Source organism: Lontra canadensis, unplaced genomic scaffold, assembly GCF_010015895.1.
Source record: "Lontra canadensis isolate GAN:19392208 unplaced genomic scaffold, GSC_riverotter_1.0 scaffold23, whole genome shotgun sequence".
NCBI classification, from domain to species: domain Eukaryota; kingdom Metazoa; phylum Chordata; class Mammalia; order Carnivora; family Mustelidae; genus Lontra; species Lontra canadensis.
Genome location: NW_022631017.1, coordinates 21,540,978 through 21,556,465, shown reverse-complemented (window position 1 = coordinate 21,556,465; position 15,488 = coordinate 21,540,978). Strand labels below are relative to the sequence as shown.

General features: G+C 36.8%; 1 protein-coding gene across 1 annotated transcript in view; it reads right to left on the bottom strand.

Annotated features, from left to right (window-relative positions):
• Positions 1–2,056: 2,056 nt before the first annotated feature.
• Positions 2,057–15,488, bottom strand: part of RSPO3 (R-spondin 3) — an 88,302-nt gene continuing 74,870 nt past the window's right edge. The window contains exon 5 of the mRNA XM_032862481.1: positions 2,057–3,258. Within this exon, the coding sequence (XP_032718372.1) occupies positions 3,065–3,258 (194 nt within the window). The 3' untranslated portion in view covers positions 2,057–3,064. The remainder of the gene's footprint in view (positions 3,259–15,488) is intronic.

The following is a 15,488-nucleotide window of genomic DNA, read 5'->3' as shown; positions in this document are numbered from 1 at the left end:
AAAGCAGGGTTGAGGAGCCCAGAGGACACTGCTGCTGATGAGAACTCCATAGGGGCATCACCCTGAGCTAACAGAGAGGTCACATGCTCCCCTGCCAGTAATCATCTTCTGCCCACCTTTCTCATGTTGCACTTAAGAAAATGGGAACCCATGGGATACTTGGGTGGCTCAGTCGGTTAAGTGTTTGCCTTCCACTCAGGGCTCAGGTCATGATCGCAGGATCCTGGGCTCGAGTCTGGAGTCTCCAGTCTTGCACAGGGCTCCTTGCTCACTGGGGAGTCTGCCTCTCCCTCTTCCTCTACGCGCCTCCCCCCCACCCAGCTTGTGCGTGAGCTCGCTTGCTCTCTCTCCCTCCCTCCCTCTTACTCACACTTTCAAATAAATACACAAAATTAAAGAAAAAAAAATGGGAACATAGAGAACCCAGGTGATTTGCTAATGGTTAATATCTGGGACTAGAACCTTACTTTGACTATGGAAGACAGACTTCCCCTTAGTTATAAAGCAGAATTTGAAGACGAGGAATGTGGATTAGACATAGACAGATTTCTGTTGCTGCAGTCTTTTGATTCTCTTTGAATCAAGAATTTACCAGCCACTCGTTACCGTCAATAGTTCACCAGATCCTAAAGACATAACCACAGCAAAGAGTTAATGCCTTCTGTGACTAGTGTGGGAAATTTACCAGAGTTGATCATGAGATTTTGCTCAAAGTTGAGTAGGCTGCCAGTTTCAACATTATAATGTTTCCACATGCCTCAAGATCTATTACAGGAACATTTAAAATTGATGTTATCTGTGTCTTCACTTATGTTTCACCCAAAGTATGAATATTAATGCTACTTGTCATTTTTTTCCTTTGTAATAATTCTACTTTTATTTAAGTGCTGCATCAAGGATTTAGATTATCTGCTGTTTTCTGGAAGATCTCAGGGTAAAAGTCTTGAGTCAAAAACACCTGGGAAGACATGTCAGTCATGCCACAGCTGTTGTGTCCTGGCTGATTTAACCATTTTTCAGCACTGCATTTGCACGCCTAGACCCTCTCAATAACTGACTTTTTGAAAGAATGGAGACAATGACCAACACAGAAAGAGACAAATAATTTAGCTGCTACTGCTTGAGTAGATAAGATTGAGGACAAAGATGAAGTCTGAAACCATCCAAAAGTCCTAGAACATGGGAATATACTTCCACTTAATATAGTTTTGTAGGAAAAGGTTTATTTCTCCTTGATGATATAAGCTGTAGTTGAAAATAGAGTTATTTTCATACATGGGGAATAGATCTAGTTAGTTGAAACACTTATCTCATGCAGACTAGGAAAGAAAACACCAAAGTTAGAAACAGAAATGCATCATTCAAAAATTTCATATCTTGGAAGACAACAAGAGAAGTGAAAAACGAATTAAGCCAAGCAGTCCACATGAACAGTACAGTTGGAGGGAAAAAGTGACCAGAGATAGGCAGCCAGAAGCCAGACTCAATTGCCAATTCTTCTGAAAGCACTGATCTTTAGAGGGCCAGGAAGTGTGTGGTGGGCAGAGCAGCCTTGTGTCCTGCCATTATGACAGAAAGGCTAAGGTGGGCCGCGAGATTCTGTGGGCTTGCTCAAAGATGGCTCCTCCTGTCCTGGGCTGGCTGTGTCCTCTGTGAAACACTGGTAAGGCCTCCAGCTAGGTTGACTTCAATCCCCAAAAGAGATCCACAGACTGAGAAAACATGGAGAAGAAAAGGCCAAATGTTCAAAATGCAGGAGGAACTGACACACAAGGAAAGATGCTAGTTTCTAAGCAGTGAAGGGGGAGCTGTGAAATCATTTCGGGAGGCCTATGCATCTAGAATTAGAATTTTGTTGATTAAGGGAAAAGCTGAATAAATACCTCCTAATATGCTATAAGTAAATCTCTATCTACTTACAAAAGGTGGATTCCAAAAGCAAACATCGAGAAATGTAGTATGTTCAGATTACATAGGATACAGAATCCCCTTTCCTAATTCATGAGTCTGTAAGAGTAACAATTTTCCAATAAAACAAAATGAACAAAACTTTAAAAACTATCAACAAATGTATTTATTGTGGTGGCTTTCCCCCCTACTAGATACACCTTGTTAGAAAGTAGTATCCCCTTTTAGTTCCAGGTGGTAATAAAAATGTTTTTCCTGCAGAAAACACTTGACTTTGCAAACATGTTCTAGTCTCCTTGCTCTAGTTTTTGTTTTTCTGTGAAATCAGAATTTTCTTCTAATAAGTATGATTTTGCTTTTGGAACTTACAAGTACATGTTTACAGACTTATATAACCCAAGGGGTAGCAGAGGCTGAACCACACAGTGCTGACATCGATTAGAGACCTGTTCCAGGTAATCACAACCCTTCACAGTTTTGTAAAGCACAGAAGTCATCTCCAAGGCTATGGTTTCTTCCACATTTTGCCTTTTTCCAATCCCACACAGTATGCTTAACTCTGGTGTACACTCTCATGTTTCTTGCCGAAGGACAGGGTGAAGGCAATGGAACCAATCTGAAAACGGTCATTTCGGTGGTGATAATTCCTATGATTCCAAATGCTGGGCCCTAATGTCTGAGCACTCTCTAGATCTCCTGGACAAAACAACACTGTTCTTTGAAAGATGTTTCTCTTCCCTGATCTCTTATTGACTTTGAAGGGATATTGCCTCTTCGAATTTGCAGAACTATCTTTCGCTTCTTAAAGCAATAGCTTGAAAAATTATTTTTATAGGGAAAAGATGTCGCTCTCCAGATGTCATCATTATGTTGTTACATCTTATAGCCTATTGATAATTATATACAAAATTTCTTGTCTCTTAGAAATGCACAGAAGCGTGTTAGATAACCATTTGAAAACATCCCTTCTTTGAACTTTTGGCTCTTTGTTGTTCGCTATGCTTGTACAAAGAATATAGCAACTATCTGGAATGTTGTTGAGACAGAGCAGTAACTGACACGTTGTCCATTTGTGGTCCTAATGGCTAGAGCACCTGTCCTGGGCATCTGGTTGAGATAGCAGCATCATGAGTTTACAACGATCTCATGGGACCCTCTAATGTACAGTGCTGACCGATACCGATTTCTGTTGCTGATCTTGGACCTTTCGCTTCTTCTGCTGCTGTCTGTCTTTGTTCTCTCGTTGTTCTGGAGTTTCTCTGCTGGGTTCCAGACCTTTGTTATCAGGTATGGCATCCTTACTTTCTTCTTTATTAGGTTTTTTTCTTTTCCTCTCCCTTCCTTTTTTTCCTGAAATGAAAGAACACCTTTTAAAAATACGTTCAAACATGTTCTATTTGGTTATTCTAAGTTTTAAACAACGAGTTACATTTCTCTTAGGTTGCATATCAGACCATAGATACCAAGTATCTACTCTTGAAATCATTCACTCAGATACTTTTGATTAGATCTGTACCATATTTCAAGAAATGTGAACATGGAGCATAAAATATAACGAAGAAATTAACATATGATACTTTTGGACAGTAGAGGGTTCTATAGTTATAAGTTTGAGAATTAATTTACATCATAGTTACTTGAGAATATTTAATACAAAGTTTTGAATAGATTTTGTGCCATATAAGACATTTCTAATGTGTATATGTTATCTAACTCCTACTGAAGGCATTCCTTTGTATTCAAATTTTTCCAAGTAACAGTTAGATATTTGCAATGTCCTGCTCTAACTGCATGCCATATACTAAAAGAGACTTGATTTACATAACAAATATGCAAATACCAGTAGAAATGTACTTTATTTCAACACAGATGTTTGTATGTTGAAATTGATTTTCTTTGCAATCACCAGCCAGGTGCTAACTATAACTTATCAATAACCCTATGGTATCAGCTATGCAGGCAGGAACATTGTGTCTCTCTCACACAAATGAGCAAATATTTATTGGATAGACACTGGATTCCATGGAGGTCCCTGACCTTGAACTGGGTTTGAAGCACAGATTTAGTTCAGATTCACAGTATGGGGCATTTAAAAAAGGGGAATCAATAGGACCTTAAAGGTTTTGATGTGGAAAGCCATTTTGCAAGGTAGACTGGAGCCAGGGAGACGAACTGAGTTTCCTTCTGCTGGAATTAGAAAATTGCTAAGAGTTTTAGTGGAAGAGAGTAATTTGAGCAAAGTAGCAAAGTGCATGAGGCTTGCACCAAATTGGATGGGCTGTTTTTATTTATTTATTTATTTAGTTTTTTTATTTCTATACAGTGAATTAACTAGGTATTTTATTATCATGTAAAAAATATATATATATATTTGGTCTACAGTGTGAAATAATTTCTGAGGACATGGTTTTAGTAACATCCATGATTATATATATCTCAATGAGAAATTACTGAATTAAATCAGTATCATAGGAAATGAAAACTAGGACTTACTACTTCTTGGTGTGGGACAAATTCTGATAATGTGCATCCCCAGAAACTAAGCCAAGTAAAATTTGAAATTAGTATCTGTCTACAAAAAAATCAGACAAAGTATTTTGGAGAATTTATTTGTATGAGAGAACCAAAATATTTTATGACCCAAAATAGGCTACAAATATTGAATTCAGTGGTTTGGCTTTCTTCTTCTTGAGCTCTGGTTACAGAATCCTAGGGAGCAATATTATTAATACTGCATATGTATCCTGGGCCAACAAAGTCTCCTTGGATTAATGATTTTATGCCACAACTAGCTGGTCTGAGACTATATTTATAAAATCTTCCAACTACTTTATGAAAACTTGCCTTTTTGGGCTAAACATAATGCACCTCCAAAATCTGGACTCTAAAAAGACAGTTAATAAAAATGAGAATTCAGGCCACTTTAAGACAAGTATCAGTCAAATTGTTTTGGATATGTAGTGATGAACAAAAAAATGTTAGGGTTGACTGTTATGCGTAGAGCCGAACTACTTGTACACTGACTGACTGATTCCATAACTCTTTGTACTTGAAAAAATTTGCTGGATAGATAAAATTTCTGAGGAAGGAATCAGGTTTTGTTTTTTTCTCATTCTGGCTTTAATTATTACACATTTGAAGTGTTGACTTGAATTTGGTAATTAAACAGAGAAAACTGAAGAGTATGTTTACCTTTCTGAATATGCAGCACAATTTAATTTTCATGAAACTGTACAAAGTAAAAGACAGAAATGCTGGTTTTCATGATATGTGCTTGGTTTTCAGAAGGACCTGGCCATAAATGTTAGATTACATAGTATTTCCATTTTGAGGAGCATTTTGGAGGTGTTCAAGTTCAATTCTAAAAAAAACTGTCAGTGAAAATTATTCCAAAGTTCCATAAAAACTACTGACCCCAAACAAAATGTTATTTTTATGGAAATTATCCAAAAGTTCAGTGTTTGACATTGTTCTTTTGATGATGGTCCAACATCTTACAGCTGTGATCTTAACCATAATATTCTGAACACATACGAAATATATTGTTTCTTTCTTGGCCACAGATTGATTTATATGTTTTTTAGGCACAAGTGACAACATACTCAACTTATAGTGCATTTCTGTTTATTAGCAAACTGATACAATTATTTCTTAAGACAGGCAGAAACATTTTTGGAAGTAGCATGAAACTCAGTATTATAGTTTTATTATCCAAGGAGTAACTATTTAGTCTGGGCGGTGAGGGTAAGGGGAGGCTCTAGTAAAGTAACAGGAAACTAGCACATTGTACAAGATTGTTGCCCAACAGAGGGCTATTGCACAATAGAAAAATGGGATTATTATCTTTTACACACCATGTGTTAGTGGTTGGAAACACTAACTACCCTTTTGCATAAATAATATATTTTCCTCTTGTCCAAGAAATAAAATAGAAATGCAGGAGAGTGGCTGCAGTCCACTAAAAATCATGTGCAATTTGGGAAATCCTATAAGGTTTTCATTAAAGGGGACTTCTTTTTTCTATTCTGATGACTTTTTATTGATGTGGTCAATAGTTGTTTTATACTTTGGTGTTTGCAAACTAAGCAAACTTACCACAATCTTACATACATGTTTGCGTTTCAACATTCACTGATTATGCATGTGTATACATGCACCAGAATTGAGTTGTAGAGTGTTCTAATGATCGTCAAACCTCGATGTTCCAGGTACGAGATTGATGTTGGATAGAGACCATCCAAGAGAAATTACTATTAGCAATCAAGTATGACCTGAGCCTTTATGGTGCCACATTTGTTTAAGATTGCTGTTTTTAGAGTCAGAAAAACATAGTGCTCAAATTCTAGGTCTGCCAACAACTAGTTGTGCAACTTTTGGCAATTTGTTGGCATCTCTCAGGATTAGCTGGTATTTAACATGTGGATAATCATTACTACTTGCTAAATGTTGTAAAGATTACACGAGATGCTTGTAAAGCACTTAGTATAGTGTCTGGCACACATTAATCATGGAAGAAATTAAAGTTAATGTTATTAACTCATTACAAAAACATGAATTCAGCTTCTACTCTATGCCAAAAAGTGTGCTAAAACTTGGGGATACAAATGAGACATGGAGACAGGCGCAATAACTATAGTTACAAGCTAATGCTAAAATGGAGAGAGGCATGTGCAAGCTCCTAATGGGAGCACAGCAAAGAAAGCATTGACCTCTGCCAATGGAAATGGAAAAGGACTTCCCAGATGGGGTGATGTTTTTGAGCCTTAAAGAATGAATGAGCTTTTGCCAGGCCAAAGAGGGCAAAAGGGGATGTCAGGCAGTGAACAGTCATGTCAATGAAGGCATGCAAGGACATGGCCAATCTGGGGAACTGAAAAAGTAGACTTCCTTGGTTTGATCAGAGTCTAAATATAGGACATTACTCAGAGAAGCTGGGACCATGTACAGGACTCAATTGCCATATTGGGAGTTTGTCCTGAGGATCAGTGATATTGAAAACCGGAAAAGGGCAAGTATCAGAATCTGACAGGAGGGGAGAGTTTGGACATTTCTTTCTGTGACTAGTTTAGAAAAGGCCAATAGGATATGCTGACATGTGATCTTATTTCTGATTTCAGGAGCACTTTTGTAATTAGAATCCATAAAGGGAGTGTATGCAGTGACAGTTATTTATTTTTGAGCCTTAACTTTTTAAAAAACTTAAATTCAATGAACATATAATGTATTGTTGGTTTCAGAGGTAGAGGTCAGGGATTCATCTGTTTTATATAATGCCCATTGTTGAGCCTTAACTTTTAAAAAAAGGGTAGCTAAAATTTTTGTGCCGATCGGTCTAGCCACATTATTTAAGAGTTCATTCCAAACCAGAATCACATAATTGAATAGGTGGTATTTTTGAGATACTGAAATTATTTCCTATTAATACAGAAACATAGTCATTTATCTAAGCACCCCCTAGGGCCTTCTGCAGGCAGGTTTCCAAACATAGATGACTTTGAGAAATACATATTCCTAGGCCCCACCCCTGGAGCTTATGATTCAGTAGGTCTTATGAGTGGCCCAGGAACCTGTAGTTAACAAGTTCACCCCGAGTTCTATCAAAGAATAAGAACCACAGCTGTAGATCGATGGAAGATCCAACTTCTTTAAATGTATACTCTCAAAGTTTATGTCACATCATATAGTTTCTTATTCAATTTCTTTATATGTACAAAGTATGTTTTTTGATGTACCGTAGCTACTAATGTTTAAGGCAAGTTTTCTGACTAGGTGCATTTGAAACAGCTAGATACAAAATGAAAATCAGTTGCAGGCTGTCTTTTTAAAACCCGTTCAAATAGAAATATGAACTAAAAGGAATAAACATGTAAAAATGAACAAAGAGAGAAGGAAGCAGTCCTGAATTATTTTTCCTAAATTATGTATTTAAGTTCCAAGCGAAAAATGAAAACTATAGAAAATGTTAAATTAGATTTTACAACATAAGAGGGTTATAAAAAAGTTGCTTCCATAGAATCACAGATAGGATTTATCTGTTGCGAATTACTCAAATTGTGAATATCAGGTCACAATTTGGTGAATGTTTAGCAATGTCTGTGCAGAGGTCTTTATGAAGGACTTCCTGGTGAATTTCTTTCATGCCACCACTAAGAGGAGCCATTGAGCTTTCAGTAGGTCCACTTCAAGACAAGCTGAATTTTTCTCAAAAAGCTAAAATGTATCCCACACTCTAGATGGAGGACTAAATATTATTGAATCTGTAACTAAGACCAATTGAATAAATATTCCATTAAAATGCAAAATGTATGGCTAGGTGTTTTCTCTTTATTGGTTGTGGAATGAAGTTCAATTGGAAACCCATGGCTTTATACCTTCAAAAAAACACAAATCATGAGAAAATGGGGTTAATCTAATGATTTTTAAACCTAGAACTGACCTGACTTTAATGTATAGAGGATGAAAATTCCAAATTTTATTCCTTTTAGTTAATATATCACTTAGGAAATTTTGCAGAGGAGGGGAAATTGCTACAGTCTAACTTCTTCAGCAATTATGATCTGGTACATAGATACATATAATATATAAAGGCTTTTGAATTGTGGGCTATACAAACACAGAACAGCCTGACCCAGTGGTAAAGAACACAGCTGAAAGTCAGAAAGGCCAAATTTCTTTTCAGCTGTATTATTACCATGTAGAATCAGGAATGCATTCAAACCTTTTTTGTTTTTAAAAAATAAAATAGAAATAGAGCTGCCTGGGTGGCTCAGTTGATTAAGTGTCTGGCTTCCACTGAGGTCATGATCCGGGGGTCTTGTGATCGAACCCTCCGTCAGGCTCTCCGCTCAGGGGGAAGCCTGCTTCTTCTCCCTCTCCCTCTGCTTGTGTTCTCTTTCTCACTCTCTCTCTCTCTCTGTCAAATAAATAAATAAAATTGTTAAAGAAATAAAAATACTTATTTCCTTGATATTACTCTGACCTAGGAATTTATAATAAGTATAGTGAAAATATGAAGAAATGGATTTGTAAATAGACACTTAATTTCTCCAAACTAAAGTTTAAAACTATCTGAATTATTTATTCTGTAGTTTAACACCTGAATTGATTTAATTGTATTCCTATTTAAATTCCAAGACACTTCTGATTAATTATTCACAGAAAAATAATTTGGCATAAAATTACACACTCTATACCAAATGCTCTTAATTTGGGAAAGTACCTTGAACCATTTTTGCAAAGATAGCTCTGATCCTTAAAACATATTAAGATCAAAATAGCATTTTCCCACCAGTTGAAAAGGACTAATATAAGAGATGCAATCTATTTGTGTCACATTCTTTTGGGAATTCAGAAACAAGACTGTCCTGACTGTAAGACACTGAGTGTAAATTTTAGAAGGTGAAAGCAGATAAACCCAAGTGTCTTAACATGGCACTCAGGGTTTTGGTCCTCTGTCCAGCCCCTGTTCACTTTGTCACTCCCTTCAGTGGCCTCATACTTTTCTTTCTAGTCACCCCTGCCCTTCATTCACCACAACCCACCACGTTTACTGATTCCATGTGTTTGATACATTTACTAGAATGCATTCTCCCACATCCCTTGCTCTAATTCAGACTTTGTGTTTAATTCTCTGTCCCGTGTCACTCCGTCAGGGCGACCTTCCTCACTTGCTCACCGTTTCCCCGTTTCCTAGATTGGGTTACTTATATTTCTATCCTCTTTGCTCTGTAAGTTCCCAGTTAGTAGCCTGTTGCAGTAATCCTGGTGAAGATGACTAGGGCGGTTTGTTTCTAAAAATAGTAAGACTAATGGTAATTAAAGGTTAATGGACACTTAGGTATACCAGTCATACTACTACTTTTTTTTTTTTTTAAAGATTTATTTATTTGAGAGAGAGAGAGAGCTTGAGCGAGCAAGTGTGGGGTAGGGACAGAGGGAGAGTGAAAGAATCTCAAGCCCACCCTTGGCTGAGCGCAGAGTCCGATGAGGGGCTGGATCCCACAACCTGGAAATCATGACCTGAGATGAACGGAGAGTCGCCAGCTCAAATGACTGCACCAGGCAGGCGCCCCTGTAACAGGTATGCTGCCAAGTGAGAGCGCCAGGTCTACAAACTCTACTGTACCGTCCACCTATCACTGGGGAAATGAGGCTCTTAACCACATTATGCCCTTCTGCCTCTGCGTCACATCTCAAGAGAGCACACTGTGGTAGGGCATCCTTGTTTGAGTTCACGTTGAAGCTACTTAGTCAAAAGAGGGGGGCAAGGAAAGTGCACGGACTAACCTAATAGCACAGAGAGTTTTCTAAAAATTATGGTTTAGAATATACTTTCTTAACTTCTTGGAATTTGAATTTTTATTTTATTTTATTTTTTAAAGATTTTATTTATTTATGTGACAGAGGGAGAGATCTCAAGTAGGCAGAGAGGAGGAGGGAAGCAGGCTCTCTGCCAAGCAGAGAGCCTGATGTGGGACCCTGGGATCATGACCTGAGCTGAAGGCAGAGGCTTAGCCCACTGAGCCATCCAGGCGCCCCTGGAATTTGAATTCTGAACAGCGAGTGGCTTCTCAGATCCTAATAGCACTTTGAAAGAGATGTTTTGTGTCAGGACCAGCCCGGTCACTTCATTCTTTCTTCTTTCTTACAGTCCATGTTTTCTTCAGTATTTCCATTCCCTTCCCAGTTGTAAAGAGGTAGAATGTTGTATACGTGAATTTTGGAAATTACTTACCTATTGTGTCATTTTACAAAATTTAGAAACTTTGTTTTAAACTACCACTGCTACATTTCTGAAATCCTCATAAAATTATCAGAGATTTTTATATTTTGTTACACTTCACATCCAAAGAGAGAAAAAACTGTACTGATTTAGATTTAAAAATCCCAGTGAGTCATGAATGCAGTCCTATTATAAATCACTTCATTTTATAGCAAACATCATAAACATCAACAATGACCAATTTTTAGAACTTCTATTTTCATAATCTGCTTTTGCATAATAAACTTTCTTTTGTCAGGTCAAATACTTTCCTTATGGATTACTTTCAGTTCGCCTTGACAGATGTTTTCCTCTGTTGTTTAAATAATTTCATCACTCACTGAAGATTCAGGATCTGAAATTCTGAATTTTAGTTCTGTGCTGACAGAAATTTCCATGGCCCTTTCACCCAAGGTAACCCTATTTCATCTCACTGCTTCTGCTGCCCAGAATCTTAGCCTGGACTCTGCACTCAAGAGGGACTTTAGAGTCCAGAAGAAACTGTTAAAGATGCTGGATATTGCATACTAGGCATACTAACATGCCTTCCTGTTGTAAATCATCAGTGTTAAAAGAATAGCTAAAAGCACAAAGGAGAAAGTGCCCAAAGATTTTTTACTATTTGCAATATTTACAACCTACTCATTATAAAAGTAAAGGGTATCCTGTATTTTATAATATTTTAAAAACACAACAGGGCATTACAATTTAGATACCTATTTTATTTAGGTAACCATTTTAAGTTTAGTATTCTTTAATGTAAACTTATTTCTCTTGAATCAACTACATTTTGATAAAAGTTCATTTGAATAGTAATTTCAGTGTTTTTGAATGCAAAATCTCTTGACTTTGAAGTTCTATCTACCACTTTAGGTTAGATTACAAAACCCTCGGAAACTTAATCACGCACATTCATTTATATGTGGAAAATTTCTTGGTCTAAGCATGTTTGCATAATGTGTTTTGAACTAGATCTTGGGTCTTATACAATTGTACCTACTGGATTAGCTTGTAAACTTGTTCTGACTTTCACTTGTCAGTGGGTATGCTGATCAATTTCACCTATTAAATCCAGTCAAATTTAGTACATTACTTCTGCCATGAAATTTGTAGCTAGTTTGTGAAATGAGTATTAACTGCTCTCTCAAGGAAAAAATGACTCGGCATATGATATTCTGATTGTTTTATATACTGTTTATGAACTTATAATAGGGGGATTAATGTGTATATTGCTTTTCTTTAGAAATTTAGATAATGGTGTGGCTGGCTCCATTATTTCAAAAATCACCGAAGCCTGCCTAGTTGCACTGCTACTTGTCCTCCCTGAAGTTTTCAGTTTAGACCAATCTCTTCAAAGTATTAAACACTATTTAAAAAATGAACTGATGTGTTTATCTTTTTTTATAACACCATACTCTTTTTATTGCCCATCTCAGGCTCATGCTGGCTGCTGCTATAGACCATCAGCTAGTATCTCAAGGTACAAAATATGTGTGTGTGTGTGAGTCTGTGGAATGTTTATGTCAAATATTTCTTTGACATCATCCTTAAAAAAATCTACTGCAGTCCACAATAGCTAAAATATGGAAAGAGCTCAGATGTCCATTGACAGATGAATGGACAAAAAAGATGTGGTGTATATATATACAATGGAATATTACTCAGCCATAAAAAGAATGAAATCTTGCCCTCTGCAATGATGTGTAAGGAACTAGAGGGTATTATGCTAAGCAAAACTTATGTCAGTCTGAGAAAGACAAAAACCACCCGATTTCACTCATATGTGTAATTTAGGAAAACAGATGAACATAAGGGAAGAGAAGGAAAAATAAAACAAGATGAAAACAGAGAGGGAGACAAACCTACATAAGAGACTCTTAACCTCAGGAAACAAATTGAGAGTTGCTGGAATAGAGGGGGGCAGTCAAAGGGATGAGGTGGCTGGGTGATGGATACTGGGGAGGGTATGTGCTATGGTGAGTGCTGTGAATTGTGTAAGACTGATGATTGACAGACCTGTACCCCTGGGGCAAATAACACATTGTATGTTAATTAAGAAAAATTAAAAAAAAAAAAAAGAAAATTCCTATCCTACACATATTGCCAGATTCAAAGTACATAAATAGTATCATGAAGAGGTTTTCTTATAACATTATTTTAAAGCAGAATACATAATTGTCATTCAGACTACCTATTTTTTTTTTAAAGATTTTATTTATTTATTTGACAGATCACAAGGAGGCCGAGAGGCAGGCAGAGAGAGATGGGGAAGCAGGCTCCCTGCTGAGCAGAGAGCCTGATGTGGGGGCTCCATCCCAGGACCCTGGGATTATGACCTGAGCTTTAACCCACTGAGCCACCCGGGCACCCCCAGACTACCTATTGAGTGATTCCCGTAAGAAGTCTGGAAACAGTATTTCTTTAGTATTACATTATAATTAATTATAATTAATTCCTTTTTAAAACTTTTCATGGTCTTGTGATAAATCAGGTTGCCTAATTCTGCATCAATTTAAATATCAAATGTGTATTTAACATATCACTAACCAGCAATTAAGTTGTAAGTACTGCCTAAAGTTGTAGGTTGGTTTGAAAATCTGAGTCTTAAATATTTTTTTCCTGGATAACTTTATTTTCTTGCTCTAAATCTTTCTGAGTTGATAATCATGTTAGCCCTGTCCTCAAAACACATTTTAAAGTAACACAATAAAGAATGCTTAAATCTGTGGCTTACCCAATTAATTTACCTTAGAAAACCATAAACCTCAGTTGTATCAATATTTGATTCTGCAAGTTAGCGTTTTTCTTTTTTTTTTTTTTTTAAGGATTTTATTTATTTATTTGACAGAGATCACAAGTAGGCAGAGAGGCAGGCAGAGAGAGAGGAGGAAGCAGGCTTCCCGCTGAGCAGAGAGCCCGATGCGGGGGCTCAATGCCAGGACCCTGAGATCTAGACCTGAGCCGAAGGCAGAGGCTTAACCCACTGAGCCACCCAGGTGCCCCAAGTTAGTGTTTTTCAATTTTTTTTCCATCCTTACATATTTCTCTCAGGAGGGAGCACAGTATAAGAGCAAGTTTTCATGCAGAGCTTAGAATAACATTGGTATTTGTATTTTCCCCATTTTTCTTTAGTTAGGTGTATAGGCTCACAGTTCAGTCCTTCACACTTAAAATGAGTGTTCTGGAATTTGTTTAGGTTAAATATCCACCAAATGTCTTTTTTTTTTTTTCTTTTTTAAAGAGAATCACTAAGCCAAGAGCACTGTCTTTATCTTGATGAAATATAGCTTTCCAATTAACAGGAAAGTCCTTCATTTCAAAAGGCTGAACAAAATGCTACTTGAAAATTCGTTCCAGCTGGTTAAGTCGAAGAACTGAAAGAATTCCAGAGAAAGAATATTCTCTTGGCATTTATCATTTGATTTTCATTTGGATAAACTTCTGTTTGTTCCAAGAACTTGCCTCAGAATTTTGTTCTTCTGAGACAGAAATAGAAGTGTTGATAGCCATGTTTGACTGGGCTCTACTTCACCCCTTACTCAAATTGTCTACTCGGTTTTATTGACAGAAGGGGATGGCCTCATATACTTGCTGACACATTTGCAGTGATTGATTATACCAGAAATGTTGATATTATTCTAATCTCTTTTATCATTTCATGCACTAGTTGATCCTGATGTCTAATTCTCATTCTATCACAGCCCACTCTTCCTTTCTTTGAAGCTTTTTATTGTTCTGTTGGGGGAAAAATGAAACACTAATCTGGAATTACATCACAGAGGGAAAAACAACTACCAAGTCTATTTAGCGTGTGCTACTCCAGGATATTTTAAGAGACACGTCACAAACATTTATAGCTGTAATTTAATATTTTCAGCTATTGATTGATTACCTATGTAAAGTTCACTCTTTTAGTGGACCTTCAGTACAGTCTCAAATGTTTTCACCTTGCTTCAGTATTTAAAATTTTTTTTGAGTTACCATGCTATCTCAAACTGTTGATTTCTTAAACAAGGATGGAAAACAGAAAAATCTCGTTTAGCTTCTACTGTATTAACATTTGCAATAAATACATTTCATTCATAACGATAATAAGATCATAAGTGGCATATTTCACTTGTGGCTGATGATGCAAAATGTTTTAGGTACTTTTTATCCTGCTCTCTTGGTGCAAATATCTGTTCTTTTATTAGAAATACTCTCCACATGCATTTTCCAAAACCAGCAAGATAGCTCCTTATAATTATGTCATCCATACTGGTCACATATACTTGAGTGGAATACAACAGGTTTAATTTCTCTAAAATATATTGTCAATTGAATGTTTGCTAACCTAAAAATACTGGTTGTATAATTAAGTGAGGTTAGTGAGATCTGACCGCATCTCATTTTATGGCTTTCACTGTCCTTCTGTCATTGCACTCATGTGCATTAGGGTGGGAGAGGAGAGTCAGGAGGGTAGGCACATGTGTAGCAAATGTGTGTGCATGCTTGTGTGCGTATATATAATTATACACACACATATATGTCTTTATAGGTTCCTTCCCACCATTAATGGAAAAGTTCTATTTTTCTGGTGGATTTAAAATATAAGCTCAAAGACAGAAAGCTTGTTTTGCCATTCAGTTTTCAACCAGTCTTACAAGGAGATTCATCCTCTTAGGAATGTTCTTCAGAAGACTGATCCTTTAAAATTAACAGACTCTGCCAGGCTGGATGACTTCTAACTTTCTCTCATCAAAGGTTATTTCCCATATGTCAAATTAACACTGGCATCCTTTTCTTTTCTTGATGAACTTTCAAAATGTTGTGAGGAAAA